This window comes from Engraulis encrasicolus, chromosome 16, assembly GCF_034702125.1.
Source record: "Engraulis encrasicolus isolate BLACKSEA-1 chromosome 16, IST_EnEncr_1.0, whole genome shotgun sequence".
Taxonomy (NCBI): Eukaryota; Metazoa; Chordata; class Actinopteri; order Clupeiformes; family Engraulidae; genus Engraulis; species Engraulis encrasicolus.
In genome coordinates, this window is record NC_085872.1 from 45,410,021 (window position 1) to 45,425,679 (window position 15,659).

The following is a 15,659-nucleotide window of genomic DNA, read 5'->3' on the forward strand; positions in this document are numbered from 1 at the left end:
GGGAGAAAAGACTACATGGTAGGCTCCCTGAAGAGGCCAGTTTTGTAGTTCAATGGCCATGTCTTATCATGGGTTTCAATGGGAGAAAAGACTACATGCTAGACTACACTGCACTAGGCCACGACAACTGCGCCACACCTGATCCTGGTCGATGTGTGTGTATCTCCCTCGATGACAATGCAAACGTCCATGGTCGGCTGCCATTTTTGTAGTTCAGTAGTCATGTCTTATAATGGTTTTCAATGTGAGAATATACTACAACAGGCTACCATTAGCCACTACTGGGCCACACCTGATCGTGGTCGATGTCTGTGTCTCCCGAGATGACAATGCGTTTCTCAATCCTGGTCTCTGAGACGCCCCCCTTGACCGTCTGCAAGAAGGCGGAAGACAGAGATAGAGGCACCGGAGATTTTTTAATGGAGGACGAGACATAGAAGGGACCGGACAACTTAAAAATTGTGAGGGAGACAGAGAGGCACCAGAAAACTTTAAATGGAGAACTTAAAAATGGAGGACGGTACAGACAGAGACGGACTGCAGAACTTAAAATGGTGGACAACGCAGAGAGGCACTGGAGAACTTCAAAATGTAGAACAGAAACTAGGACTGAGCGATATGACGATTCTATCGTTCTTATTGTGATGAACCAATTTAATATAATTTCAAAACATTTCATTTACGTGATGTCACTATGCACTCTTTAAGTTCACATAACTTCATTTTGAAGGACCACAGTTTTGTGACATGACACAATAAAGAGAAAATAAAGATAATATAAGATATGTGATTGTGTTATATTGCGATATACTCTACATCTTTATCGGGATATTAAGTAATCAATTTAGGTTATTTTTACATATCACCCAGCACCAACGGGACCTTTGAGATGGAGGATGAGAGCGCAGCGCTCCCCTCGTTTACTGCATAGGGGCTCTTGTCGTGAGCATAGAATGCACGGGCAGTGTTGCCAGATGTGTCTGACCAAATCCCGCCCAAAAGCTTCTCAAAAACTGCCAAAATCCGCCCAATTTCAACAAAGTACATTCTTCTATGGGCCCAAAACGGCTGAAAAAAACGCCAAATGTCCAATTTTTCCGATTTTCACCCGCAGACGCTCATCCCAAGTAGCCCAATTGGGCGGGCACCCGCCCAATCTGGCAACATTGTGCATGGGGCTCCTAATGGAACTCCACACCTCGAAATTTCTTTGGATATAATTCTTTCGAAAAATAAATGCAACACTTTTGTAGAGGCTGAGAGAGAGAATGAATGACCTGCACAAACGGAACAAAGTTGATGCAAGCAGACATGGGAGATGGGAGGAGCTAGAGTGGGAGATGGGAGGGGCTAGAGCGGGGGCTGGGGGGGCACTGGACACCCCCCTGCCGAAAATGTATTGGCCAGCAGAGATGATTGACAGGTAGACTGACACATGCATTGTGAGAGGCCCATAGTGAAAAAGTACCACTGTTTGTTTCACCCACATTGAAAAACTGTATATGTTTGTGTCGACAAAAAATGTGTAAATTGGCTGGTTAAAGCAGGTTGAATGATCGCCTGTTTGAATTGGACAGGTAAAACCAAGTCATTTGGTGTATGTGGCACTGGATTGCAACTAATAAATCCATTTTTGCCAATCACTGGACACAATACTCAGTCTGGCATGACCCGCCCATAACACCTCTCTTCCTTCGTATTCGTGGTCTGGAGGCTCTTTGACCTGACGCGATTAGAAGGGCGGGAGGATTGCACTCAGCTCTGGTTTGAAACGATTGGACAGCTCTCACCCACCTTGTTTGCTTATTGGCCGATTAGAGAAGTATTATGGGAGGGTCACCAGTCTATATCACTATAGCCTATCAAAGCGTCTCCAAGGACACGGTAGCATTTGCTGTCATGATGAGCGGTTCGACCTTGAACGAAAGACCTTGAGCCTGACCTTTGGGATGTGCGTGGCACATTTCATTGGGAGAGAAGACTACAAACTAGGTTACCTGAAGAGGCCATGTTTGTAGTTCTATAGCCACGTCTTATAATGGATTTCAATGAGAGAGAAGACTGCCGCTTGTTGTTACCTTGGTGATGTGCGTGGTTGTGGTTCCGCTGTTGGTTTCCGCGGTGATGGTCTGGGCGCTCATGAGCATTCCAGTGTCAGTAGCGTCCTCCACATCCCCTTCACCCTGAAAACACACACGGACACAGAATACATACAAAATATATATGTTTTACTTCTTAAAAGGTGCACCGTGTCATATTCTTTGTTGTTTATGTCCAGAATTTACGCTACCCACTCCCAAATGTTAACATTTTCAAGTATTCTTTATGGCTGGGAAAATTGCACTTTTCATACATGAAAAGGGGGATCTTCTCCATTGTCCAGCATTTTTAATTTCCAGAAATAGACATTTTTGCTGCAAAACCTTTTGGTCTTTGGTAATACTAATAATTACTGATTTATAAGTCAATATTCATACTGACTCTGGCCACAATCTTACACAGTGCACCTTTAAGATTTTTTATGATTTCACTTTTTGCATAGTATATGTGTATGCCATATGTACCCACACCTTCACCCACACACTGTGTTTTTACTACCGTATATATAACAATGAATAGGTGAGAGGTGAAAATCTCTCTGACAGACGTATGAACAGATACATGAAGGATTTTTTGGCATCAGGTGGCATAGCTGGCTGGTGCCTAAGATTATTATTTAAGAATAGGTTGATATTGCGTTTTGATCATTAGCAGGCCTTGCAATTCCAACCTTTCTATTAAAAACAGTTCAGTAAGGGGTAGTTCATCATATCGAGAGGAGGGAAAGTGGCAGTTGTGCGCACAGCGAATTCTTTTTGGAAAGAAGGTTGTGTTTTTTTGTGGCGTATTGTTTTTGTTATTGATGTGTGTGTGTGTATGTGTGTGTGTGTCTGTGAGAGAGTGTGAGAGTGTGAGTGTGTGTGCGTGCGTGTGTATGTGTGCGTGCGTGCGTGTGCGTGTGCGTGTGCGTGTGCGTGCGTGTGTATGTGTGTGTGCGTGCGTGTGTGTGTGTGTGTGTGTGTGTGTGTGTGTGTGTGTGTGTGAGAGTGTGCGTGCGTGCGTGCGTGCGTGCGTGTGTGTGTGTGTGTGTGTGTGTGTGTGTGTGTGTGTGTGTGTGTATGTGTGCGTGTGTGTGTGTGTGTCACCTCTGCAGCCTCATAGGTGATGGTCTTGGTCTCTGTCTGAACGACAGCAGCCTCCTCCTCCATCTCCATCTCCTCCTCCCCATCCTGAACACACACACACACACACACACACACACACACACACACACACACACACACACACACACACACACACACACACACACACACACACACACACACCACAGTTGAGACCTAAGAGCTGCCTCCTCCATCTCCATCTCCCGTCGCAGTCCCCGAGGCGGTTATAAAAATGCTGTCTATTTCCCAGTGAATACTTTTAGGCACCTTGCAAAAACCACCCCAAAACCAGGACTTTGTTTAACAGGTATCATAAAGGGTCGTAATACAGTGATGCACGTGTGTCATGCATGCACACACACACACAAACACACACACACATACACACACACACATACACAGGGCCGTGAGCCGTGGAAATCTTAGACAAGCCCGAACGGAATCACAAATTTCACAGCCTGCACAATCAGAATAGGGGCAGTGTACGTGAGTGAAGTACGTGATTTAAAAAAAAAAAAAGCCATGTGAATTCTCCAATCAGATTCGATTGTTTAAAACACACCCACGCCTTCCCAGAGCTAAGCGCTTGACAATGTTCCAGATGTTTGGTGACAACCATCGCGTGAGAACCAGGTTAATCTGAAAGGCCCCCCTCGCAAAATACATGCAATGTACATTTACCATAAATAGCATAAACAGGGCTACCAGAGCCAGTTCCAGGGGTGATTGCTCTGTCCCATTTAGAAAGAGCGCTTTTAGTCAGGCTGTTTTCTGTTACAGAGCTTGTCACACCTGGAACACAATTCCCAGTAAAATTAGAGAAGTGCCAACATTAAACTCCTTTAGTGAACAGCTAAAATTATGGCTACTGGATTATCAATGCTGTCAGCATAATCTTACATAGTTAGTACTGGCAGCTGTTTAACTTATTTGGGTATTGTATTTTGTAATTGTATTTTGTATTATATATTTTAAAATGTGTGTGTATTTTTGACTCTCTTTTTTTTACAACTGTGTGCAATAACTGTGTATTTTTAAGGAACATCAAACCTGTCAAGGGACAAAAGACGGAAATTAGCCTCTTGGCTACAATCTTGTATATTTAGCATTTTTGTTTAAATGCTGGCAATATATGCTGTCCTTTTCTTAAATAAATAAACTTGTAAACTTGTAAACTTGTAAACTTATACTAAGGACCCCATTCTGTGCCGGGACAGCTCACCCCTTGGCTCTTCCCCTCTCCCCGTCAGCTTCCCAGCACACACACACACACACACACACACACACACACACACACACACACACACACACACACACACACACACACACACACACACACACACACACACACACACACACACACACAGAGTGTGAAAGAGCCCCCTCGCCAAATACATGCAATGTACTAAGGACCCAATTCTGGGGCGCCCTTCTCCCTGGGCCCAGGACAACTCACCCCTTTGCCACCCTGTCGGCTTCCCAGCACACTCTCACACACACACACACACACACACACACACACACACACACACACACACACACACACACGCACACACACACACACACACAGCTTGATACCTGTGTCTTCAGGTCAGTAGTGTAATCCTCCTCCCGATCAGACTAGCGTTGGCCAAACAGGACACACACAAGAAGAAAGAAAACGATCAAGTTATAAAACAAAAAAGGACGCAGACAAGAAGAAAGAAAGAAAACGATCAAGCTATAGAGCTGCCGGCAGGATTTTTCGTTGTCACGTAATGTATAGTCATTCAAATTCAATTCTTCCTCCTGCAGAGAACCGCATCATAACTAATTAGCGTAATATTCGCTCAACTACAAACTGTCGCTCAAATCGTCTCTAGTCTCCCAAATCTTCCATATATCGCCCATCCCTGGTTATAGATATCGTCCACCCCTGAAGTGACTGTATCGCTGTACAGTGTCATCGTTCGTCCACCCATCATGTGATCATGTGAGACCATATCATTGTACACCAGGGGTATTCAATTAAATGTCAACGATGGCCAGTTTTTCAAATTCCTCCCAGTAAAGGGGTCCAACTATACGTATGTATTATGGTTGCCGACTGTCAATGAAAAAAAATACGGGACACTTCATTGAGGTGGCAAACTTTGAAAATTTTGCATTTCTTAGATGCAATTTCCCGCATTTTAATGTCCTGTGTCCTGTTTCAGCTCGATACGGAACGGAACCCGCACTTTTATCTCTAAATTCCGAAAAACTATTCTGTATTTCAAGGGGCTTGTGGGGGGCCAGAACCTTGGTGTCCGACGGCCGCATTTGGCCCCAGGGCAGCCATTTGAATAGCCCTGGTGTACAGTGTATCGTCCACCCCTTATGTAGTTATACTTGGTATATTCCCCAAGCTCAAGCCAGGATCATGCTCTGTATCTTCCACCCCTTATGTGGTTATACTTGGTATATTCCCCAAGGTCGTCCACCCCTTATGTGGTTATACTTGGTATATTCCCCAAGGTCGTCCACCCCTTATGTGGTTATACTAGGTATATTCTCCAAGGTCGCCCACCCCTTATGTGGTTACACTTGGTATATTCCCCAAGGTCGTCCACCCCTTATGTGGTTATACTTGGTATATTCCCCAAGGTCGTCCACCCCTTATGTGGTTATACTTGGTATATTCCCCAAGGTCGTCCACCCCTTATGTGGTTATACTTGGTATATTCCCCAAGGTCGTCCACCCCTTATGTAGTTATACTTGGTATATTCCCCAAGCTCATGCCAGTGTATCGTCCACCTCTGAAGTAAATTCCTCAAGTTTGTCAGAGGACGCGCTCAACTTCTGGGAAAAAATGAATGACTTTGGGTGCGCGATAAAAGGTATCAACTTAAAGAAGAAAAATCCGCACTCACAAGCTACGTCTCATTATTTATTTATAAATTACCACCATGTCCACAAGCAGACGCGTTTCGGCTCTTAAAGGGCTGTGTTACTATTTTGGGGCTTAATACAGTTAAAATCATTGGACAGGGTTTATAAAGGTGGTAAAGTGTCTTATTTTTCATGTAAGTTGTTGTGTTGCTTCAAGACAAGTTAAAAGAGGGAGCATGTCGCTAAGCTAGTGAAAGTCAATGGATCCGTGTAGCATGTTACAATGCTACACGGATCCATTGACTTTCACTAGCTTAGCGACATATTCCCGCTTTTAACTTGTCTTAAAGCACTTAACCACCTTTATAAACCCCAGCCATCGATTTTAACTGTATTAAGTCCCAAAATAGTGGCATACCCCTTTAAGGCATCATCACTGCGTGGTACATAGCTTGTGAGTGCGGATTTTTCTTCTTTATACAGGTATATTCCCCCCGCATGCCAGGATCATGCTCTGAGCAGGCAGGCCACCAACCTCCGAGGGGGACGAGGCTCCGTCACACGCGTAATCCGTCTGGTCACTGTCCGACTGAAGCGCACATTCCCACCAAGTCACAGGGAGAGAGAGAGAGAGGAGAGAGAGAGAGAGAGGGCCAATTCAGACTACATGGTTCTTACTCAGACGTAGGGGGGGGATAGCGCGCGAGTGAGAGAGGAGAGAGAGAGAGGGCGTAAATCAGACTACATGGTTTTTACTAATGTGTAGGAGAGAGAGAGAGAGAGAGAGATGATGATGATGATGCTAAAGATGAAGCTGTGATGTGTTGATGATGATGACAAAGAAGAAGATGGTATTAGTGATGATGAAGAGCAGGACGATGATGAAGATCTTACAACGAGGGTGATGATGATGATGAAGATGTTACGACGAGGGTGATGGTGATGAAGACAATGATGAAGATGGTGAGGGTTTTGACGAATACGAAGATGGTCATGGTGAGGAAGATGTGATGACAAACGTGATGATGACGAAGATGATGAAGATGATGAAGATTATGTGACCATGATGATGGTGAGGGTAATGACGAATAACAAGAAGATGGTGGAGGTGATGATGAAGATGTGATGACGAGGATGATGATGATGATGAAGATGATGATGATGATGATGGTAATGGCGGATAATAATAATAAGAAGAACATGGCGATGGTGATGATGAAGAAGAAGAGGGTGTTGATGAAGATGAAGATGTGGTGGCGGGGCGCACACACACACGCACCTCGTCGTCATCGTCGGAGCTGTCGATGCAGAGTCCCCCTCTGGCCTGCGAGTGGCGCCGCTGCCTCTGTCGCTGCCGCTGCTGCTGAGTCCAACTAGAACCAGGACATAGTGTGAGCACAATGGTGTGTGTGTGTGTGTGTGTGTGTGTGTGTGTGTGTGTGTGTGTGTGTGTGTGTGTGTGTGTGTGTGTGTGTGTGTGTGTGTGTGTGTGTGTATGAGTTCGGGTTGACTTGCTCAACATCAGATGCTTGAGAGAGCAGGGCGGGTTAAAGTAGGCTGTGTGTGTGTGTGTGTGTGTGTGTGTGTGTGTGTGTGTGTGTGTGTGTGTGTGTGTGTGTGTGTGTATTTGTGTCTGTGTGAGTTTGTATGACTTTTCTTTCAGGTTGACTTGCTCAACATCTGACTGAAGAGGCCATTTTTCAGTTACGAAGTAGTAGTTACGAAGGTTTCAATAGGATAGACTACACATCTGTATGTGTGCGATTTTACCTCTACTTAAGAGGCGTTTCCCCACAGTGATTTGTCTCACTCATCTGCCTTGGAGAACACGGGTTTGTAGCCCATTTCTTAACATGATACAATATATCATTATGAGCATATCCGTTGTGGTCGTCGTTCAGCAGCCAAATGTGGTGTTATCAGAAGGATATATTATTACTCGTCGTGTTTGATATAATGCAGTGTTATCAGTAGTGTATTCTTGTGATATAATATCATAATAATATGCTGTATTATTACTCCTCCTGGTCGTCGTTCAGCAGCTGTTTCTTGGCTTTGGGCTCCAAGTAGCAGAGGCATAGCGCCCGGCTAAGTATAGCGTAATGTAGTGTAGTGTAATCAATATGTGTGTACTCGTCCTAATAGTGTAAATGTAATGTAGTTTTATCTGTGTTATTAGTAAGTCGTGTCGTCATTGTACTTGTTGAGGTGGTCGTTCAATAGCTAAATGTAGTGTAATGTAATGTAGATATAATGTGTATCAGTAGTGTTAATATGATATAGCTCATCCTGTTGAGCGTAATGTAGTGTAGTGTAATCACTATGTGTGTACTCGTCCTAGTAATGTAGTAAGTAGTGTTGTCATCGTACTCCTCCTGGTCGTCGTTCAGCAGCTGTTTAAGTATAGCGTAACGTAGGGTAGTGTAATCAACATGTGTGTACTCGTCCTAATAGTGTAAATGTAATGTAGTGTTATCAGTGTTATTAGTAAGTCGTGTTGTGATATAATATTATTACTCCTCCTGGTCGTCGTTCAGCAGCTGTTTCTTGGCCTTGGGCTCCAGTAGTCGTGTCGTCATTGTACTTGTTGTGGTCGTCGTTCAATAGCTAAATGTAGTGTAATGTAATGTAGATATAATGTGTATCAGTAGTGTTAATATGATAGCATTATTACTCATCCTGTTGAGAATACTGTAGTGTAGTGTAATCCATATGTGTGTACTCGTCCTAGTAATGTAGTAAGTAGTGTTGTCGTAGTGTTATCAGTGTTATTAGTAAGTCGTGTTGTGATATAATATTATTACTCCTCCTGGTCGTCGTTCAGCAGCTGTTTCTTGGCCTTGGGCTCCAGGTAGCAGAGGCATAGCGCCAACGGCAACGAGAGCGTGAGGGCGAGCGGCACGGAGAAGGTGGACGTGGACAACAGGAAGAAGAAGATGAACAGGAAGCACGGCAGGAGCGACGGCGACCTGGCGGACAGGAAGTGGCCTCGTTATCACAGGAAGTGGCTCGTTAACAGAGGAAGTGGCCCGTTATCAGAAGATATTTGGGTTTTTTTGTGGGGAGAAAACAGGGGACAATGGGGGACCACCACCTCACTCCTTTATAACATCTCTCACAAGGTTTCTTGTTGAAATTATTATTGTCAAAAAAAATGTAATCAAGTTTTTTTTAATTAATGGCACACCGGTTGTTGTGACAGCCCCCCCTACCTGACCGGCAGGAAGTCAGTGATGCTGTCGGGCAGGAAGCCCGCGCCGAGATCGGCGAGGTCGGGGAACGCCAAGTAGCCGTCGTCATCGAGGAGCGACGAGACGTCGGGCAGGTGCAGCGAGATGGAAAAGAATATGCCGCCACCTCCAGCCCTGCTTGATTAGATATGAGGATATATCCAGATGTACATGTGATATATCCAGATATACAACATACGATGATATAAGAAAGACGAGACGTCGGGCAGGTGCAGAGAGATGGAGAACACGCCACCACCACGTCCAAACTTGATGGCCGATATAACAACACAGCAGCCTAATAATTACACAATATATCGAGATATACATACAATATATCAAAGATATGCATACGGTGTATTATATCACGATAATATGATATGCATACGTAGCCTACATATAGTTAATATTTCATTAAAATAAACATTATTAATATTATTATGATAAGCCTTGCATTATGCTGTAATAGTATACCGTATTGTAATATATCGATATCATATCATATCATATTTTATTTACATTATGTTGACATCATAAGTGATAAGTATCAATATTATTATTAAGTGTAAATCGTATATCGTAGATCATAAAGTGGAATATAGCTGTTGTAAAAAAAAAGTAATAATAGTAATGATTTAAGTTGCCTGTTGTAAAATGATAATAATAACTTGAAGATAATAATACATTTCCTGTAAAAAAACAATAAAAAATAAAAATAATAATGACTAGATTAATAATAATTTGCCTGTTGCCGTTGCGGGCGGCGTTCGGCCCGAGCCTCTGCTTGATGATATATAATAATAATAATAATTATAATAATGATAATAATAATAATAGTAATAATAATTTGCCTGTTGCCGTTGCGGGCGGCGTTCGGCCCGAGCCTCTGCTTGCGCGCGGCGAGGAGTAGCGCCTGTTCCGCCAGCAGGGCCGCCTTGCGTTCCGCCCGCGCCTGGCGACGCAGCACGCTAGCCGTCACGGTGACCGATCTCCCAGGGCTGGCCGACGCCGCGCGCTGCCGGGGAAGGGTAGAGGTGGCGAGACGGCTGCTCCATGAGGATGGATGAACAAAAGAAAAGCAGGACACAGCGAAGTTTACTGGTCACATGCATAGCATTACTTAAGGTAAAACATGCAGAGCTTTATTAGACTCCTCTGCTATTGTATCGTACAGTCTTAATGCAGGGAGATGCCAGCGCTGTTGTGGAGTTCAATAGTCAAGTCTTAAAATGGGTTTAAATAGAGCTCTTCAGCGTTGACGTCAACTTGTATGCGGCGTTTGGACTACCGGTTCCCTGGCGATTTTTTACATTGCAAAACGCCATAGAGATTCAGGTTTGGCAAAAATATAAGTTGCACGGCAACAACGAACATTAGCCTGTCCCCGCATCCCTTTCGCATTAGTGGAACGGATCGTATCATCATGTTGGTGTATTCACATGTTAAATCATGACGATTATAATTCAATATTGCTAACCCCTTTCTGATCATTAAAACTTCCGAACTACATACTTTCCTTTGGTTGCCATGGGTACAACCTTCCGCACGTACATGCCGTTAGATACTGGCGCCGTTTCTGTAGTCGCCAAAAGCTTCCGGGTTTAGCATATGGACGCAACATCGTATTTACGTCGAAGTTTGACACAAAATGATCAACCATGTCATACCTACAGCCTATTTTTAACACCCTCGACAGTTTGCGGGGGTTCGCTAAGCGCGTGCTTGCACTCGGAGCTTATTTGAAATTTACCCCTATTCATTCTCAATGGAGGCCGGAAGCCGATAGGAACCAGGACGTCCTTAAATGCTAACATGAGAGACTACAATCTACTACATGCTTCCGCTTCCGCTGAAGAACTCTATAGGAGAAAAGACATTTGGCCGAAACTGAAGAGGCCATTTTTGTTGTTCAACATCCATGTCTTAAAATGGTTTTAAATGGGAGAAAGGACTAAACACTAGGTTACCTGACGAGGCCAGTTTTGTAGTTCAAAAGCCACGTCCTATAACAGATTTCAATGGGAGCAAAGACTACAAATGCTTTCAACAGCCTTACCGCGGGGAGAGGTCAGTGTTGTCTTGCAGTAGCCGGTGGGGGAGGTGCCGGCGACGGAGCCTACAGCCTGTTGAGGAGGAGACGCGTGTGGAGGAGGAGGAGGAGGAGGTGCCCTGAGGCATGAGGATGAAGCGCGAAGGGGAGGCGCGCGGGGAGACCACAGGGGAGGAGGGGAGGGAGAGCTCCGAACGCAACAGGAGAGGGTCAGGAGAGGAGGTGGAGGAGGAGGAGCAGGAGGTGGAGGAGGAGGCCAGAGAGGAGGGCATGGAGAGCTGAGGCTGAGGAGAACAGAAGAGGAGAGAGGAGAGGAGAGGAGAGGAGAGGAGAGGAGAAAGGGGTGGAGAGGAGAGGAGAGGAGAGGAGAGAGGAGGACAGGAGAGGAGAGGAGAGGAGAGGAGAGGAGAGGAGAGGAGAAAGGGGTGGGGAGGAGAGGAGAGGAGAGGAGAGGAGAGGAGAGGAGAGAGGAGGACAGGAGAGGAGAGGAGAGGAGAAGAGAAAGGAGAGGAGAGGAGAGGAGAAAGGGGTGGAGAGAAGAGGAGAGGAGAGGAGAGGAGAGGAGAAAGGGGTGGGGAGGAGAGGAGAGGAGAGAAGAGGAGGGTTAAGAGGGTAGGAGAGGAGAGGAAAGGAAATGAGAGAAGAGGAACGAAGAGAAGAGAGGGAAGAGTAGAGAGAGGAGAGGAGGAGTGTAGAGTACAGTAGAGAGGAAGGTGATGATGATGGTGATGATGATGATGGTGACATTGATATTGATATTGATGATGATGATGATGATGATGGCATTGATATCGATGATGATGACAGCAACAGTGAAGATGACAATGATGATGGTAAGGATGATGATGGTGATGATGATGATGAGGATGATGATGATGATGATGTTGATAACAATGGTAATGGCCGCAATGAAGATGAAGATGAGGATGATTTCAACAAAAATGATGACGGTGACGAATGTAACAATGATGATCGCAATGATGATGATGACCATGGCGATGATATCAAGAACAATGATGATGATGATGATGACATTGATGATTTTAACAGCCATCATGATGGCAACAATAACGATGATGGTGATGGTGATGATGATGATAGTGATGATTTTAACAACGATACAATTGTGACGACAACATGAGGGAGGAACAGCACGAGGTTTTAATACAATATGACAAAGACAGAGGTCAGAGATGAGGAGAGTTGAGTTGAGTTGAGTTGAGTTGAGGTGAGGTGAGGTGAGGTGAGGTGAGGTGAGGTGAGGTGAGGTGAGGTGAGGTGAGGTGAGGTGAGGTGAGTTGAGTTGAGTTGAGTTGAGTTGAGTTGAGTTGAGTTGAGTTGAGTTGAGGTGAGGTGAGGTGAGGTGAGGTGAGGTGAGGTGAGGTGAGGTGAGGTGAGGTGAGGTGAGGTGAGATGAGATGGTGGATAGAAAGCAATAGATGGCAAATGGACACCGCATTAGTGTGGAATGTTGTCAACAGCAGCGAAAATGGTGAAACGAAATGAAATCAAATGAAAGACAACACCAGGAGGAGAAGAGAAGAGAAGCTGAAGTTAGTCTAAAGGAAATAGTAATCACTATCAATCTAATCCAGTGTTTCTCAAAGTGGGGCGCAAGCCCCCCTGGGGTGCCACGGAGGCATTGCAGGGGGGGCGTGTGACATCAGATTTTGGGGTTTTTTCCCCCAAGGAAATTATTTCCTTTCCTTATTTCCTTATTATAAATTGTCATGAATTTGAATAGCATAGGAAATGAACACACGTCCCTCTGTTTTATGTCACCAGTCACATTTCCTTTGATTTTTCGCAACGCAGCGATCGTAAAATCAGTCTGCGGCGAGTACTGCTGTTGCTTGGGGGGGGTCTTGGAAGCATCCAGACCCTCCGAAGGGGGGAATGATGGGAAAAGTTTGAGAACCACTGATCTAATCTATCACTTATGCCAACATAAAATCAACAAGGACCCACCATGAACATGATCCAACCAGTGCAGAGACAGCTGCTGATCGTAACCTAACTGCACAGGTCTATAGTTACCGTACTCAGATACGTTACCTGTATTTTGTTTTTTTTTACTTTTACACGTACTTTCTACTTTTGACCCCTCTGCTTCTGTCATCTGGTATCAAGCTTTGTTTTGGGGTGTTTCTGTCTTATACTGTATTTGGGGTTTTCACTTGGAAATTTGCAGTGTAGCACTAAAGTTGTAGCCCGATGTAGATGTGCACAGCCCCTTATTAGTGTTGCCAGATCGGGCTGTCTCCACGCCCAACTGGGCTGCGTAGGGTGGCTGCCTGCCAGTAAAAACGGTAAGATGTAGATTCATGGCTTGAAAATGATCAGACACATATACTGCCCTACAATCTTAGAACGCAGTAACTCTGAAAACGGCAAACTGAGAAAAAAGGCTTCAAAGTTTTCCATATGGCGCGACAACTGTGTTGTCGGTAAATTGGTGGTGACACTTCCTGGTAATGCTTGTTTAGGATAGAAATTTAATGCACACAAAAAACCCCCCAAAAAAACAACATTTATGTGTCTTTTTGCCACAAAAAACAGAGTTACTGCGTTCTTGGCTGGTATTACTGCCACAAAATGGAGTTACTGCAGGAGTTACTGCGTTCTTAGCTTGTATTACTGTCTACTCCCAAACCAGTCCCATTGGAACGTGCAGCAGTAACTCGCCGACTTACTGCGTTTTTGTTTAACCTTTTTTGGGTCATTTTTGCACTTTAAAAATGAGTTTTCTCCAAAACGGGAAGGTGTTGGACCACCATTTTTGGACACAAGACAAATGAGGTAGTTTAGAACCGATTTCCGATATAAAAAAAAATTCGACCATTTTGAGTTACTGCGTTCTAGTATTGCACGGCAGTATAGGACATGTGTACCAATTTTCATGCTTCTACAACAACGTGTCAGGTAGTTTCATTCATTTGGGCTGGCCATATTGGATTTGGCGGCCATCTTGAAAATTCTTCATTTTCCGCGACGCCTCCAACGCTTATATTAATCAGCATATCGAGGAGGATATGTGTACCAATTTTCATGCTTTTACTCAAAAGTGCACGATTAGGCCTTTTTGTGTGTCTAATCCGCCGGACTAAAGGGCCGTACACACACGTCGCTGCTATTTACTCGCTACTTGCTCACTCGCCTACTTGCCACTCGCTCTGGGTGATTTTGTTTACTGGTTGTCATGGTTCCCGCTGTCCGCGCCAATAACGTCCGTACGAAACAACAAATGTATGCCTACGCTGTTTAACGTTGATCGTGTGCTGTGCACAACCATGCATATGAGCCTTTGATGGTGTACACTGTATGTATTTTCCTCAATACTTTTAACCAAAGTGTGATGGCGTGCAGAAGTTGGGTGGTCAGAACACCACAGGGGCAACGTCACCTGTCAATAATCTGTATTCTGCATTCCAATTGGTTACTCGCTTAACTCGCGTCGCTCGAAGATAAAATAAGTTTATCTCGGAACCCGCCCACATCGCATCGCTTGTACTCTCCTCGCCTACTCGCCAGCGAGACTCGGTGGAACACGTAGACATTCTATTGACTTCATCCGCTGAGCGAGTAACTAGCAGCGACGTGTGTGTACGGCCCTTTAATATGGCCAGGGGTTCCCAAACTGTACCATGACAAGGCCCCTAATACGCCGGTAGATTCCCACCAAGAACCCCCTTACATGGGTCGCGCAACCTCATTTTCCAGTGCCTCCCCTTTCACAACCGTAGTTAGTCAGTGCCCCACTGAGATATAGAAAATAATGACAATAATAGAAGTGATGTTCAGAGATACAATAGATGATTATAATGCATACTTAAGCATTGGGAATATTTTTAAGATCGTCTGCTGGTAAAAACGGTCAATAGCGGGCATTGGGCCGGTTTTCCTGTAGATCTATGGACTGGAAGGAAAAGATCATACACATCTGGCAACCCTTGACCTTGACCTTTAACCTGAACTGTTGTCCAGTCTCCCTTTGAAGGTCGCGTAGGTCACGCCTGTTACCTTGGTGACTGGGGCAGCTGGCTCCGCCTCCATCGCGCTCTCCGTCTTCTCTGGCGTTTCCAAGCCGATGAGTTTGCCCGTGGTGACCACGCCGTTTACGTTCGTCTCCGCGGCGACAGCAGCAGCAGGGGCGGCGACTGTTGTGGGCTCCTTCATCGGACTGTCGTTATTGGCCGACACAGGCGCTGTAGAGCAAGGTCAAAAGGTCAAAAGGTCAAAGCCATAACAGCTCAGCAGCACTGCAACACATAAAGTTGCACTTTGTAAAAATGTTTTACTTCATTTCCCAAATTCATGCTGCCCAT

General features: G+C 44.9%; 1 protein-coding gene across 4 annotated transcripts in view; it reads right to left on the bottom strand.

Annotated features, from left to right (window-relative positions):
* The window catches only part of LOC134465846 (band 4.1-like protein 3), a 43,847-nt gene that overhangs the window by 5,939 nt on the left and 22,249 nt on the right, over nucleotides 1-15,659 (bottom strand). Inside the window, exons 12-17 of one of the 4 annotated variants that reach the window (XM_063219740.1) lie at nucleotides 15,355-15,539; nucleotides 6,590-6,643; nucleotides 4,782-4,823; nucleotides 3,186-3,269; nucleotides 2,079-2,183; nucleotides 293-373 (exon numbers count right to left, since the gene is read on the bottom strand). In XM_063219740.1, coding sequence (XP_063075810.1) covers nucleotides 293-373; nucleotides 2,079-2,183; nucleotides 3,186-3,269; nucleotides 4,782-4,823; nucleotides 6,590-6,643; nucleotides 15,355-15,539 — 551 coding nt within the window. Of the gene's footprint in view, nucleotides 1-292; nucleotides 374-2,078; nucleotides 2,184-3,185; nucleotides 3,270-4,781; nucleotides 4,824-6,589; nucleotides 6,644-11,321; nucleotides 11,619-15,354; nucleotides 15,540-15,659 lie in introns of those variants that run through there. The other 3 variants (XM_063219743.1, XM_063219741.1, XM_063219744.1) reach the window with 3 other exon arrangements.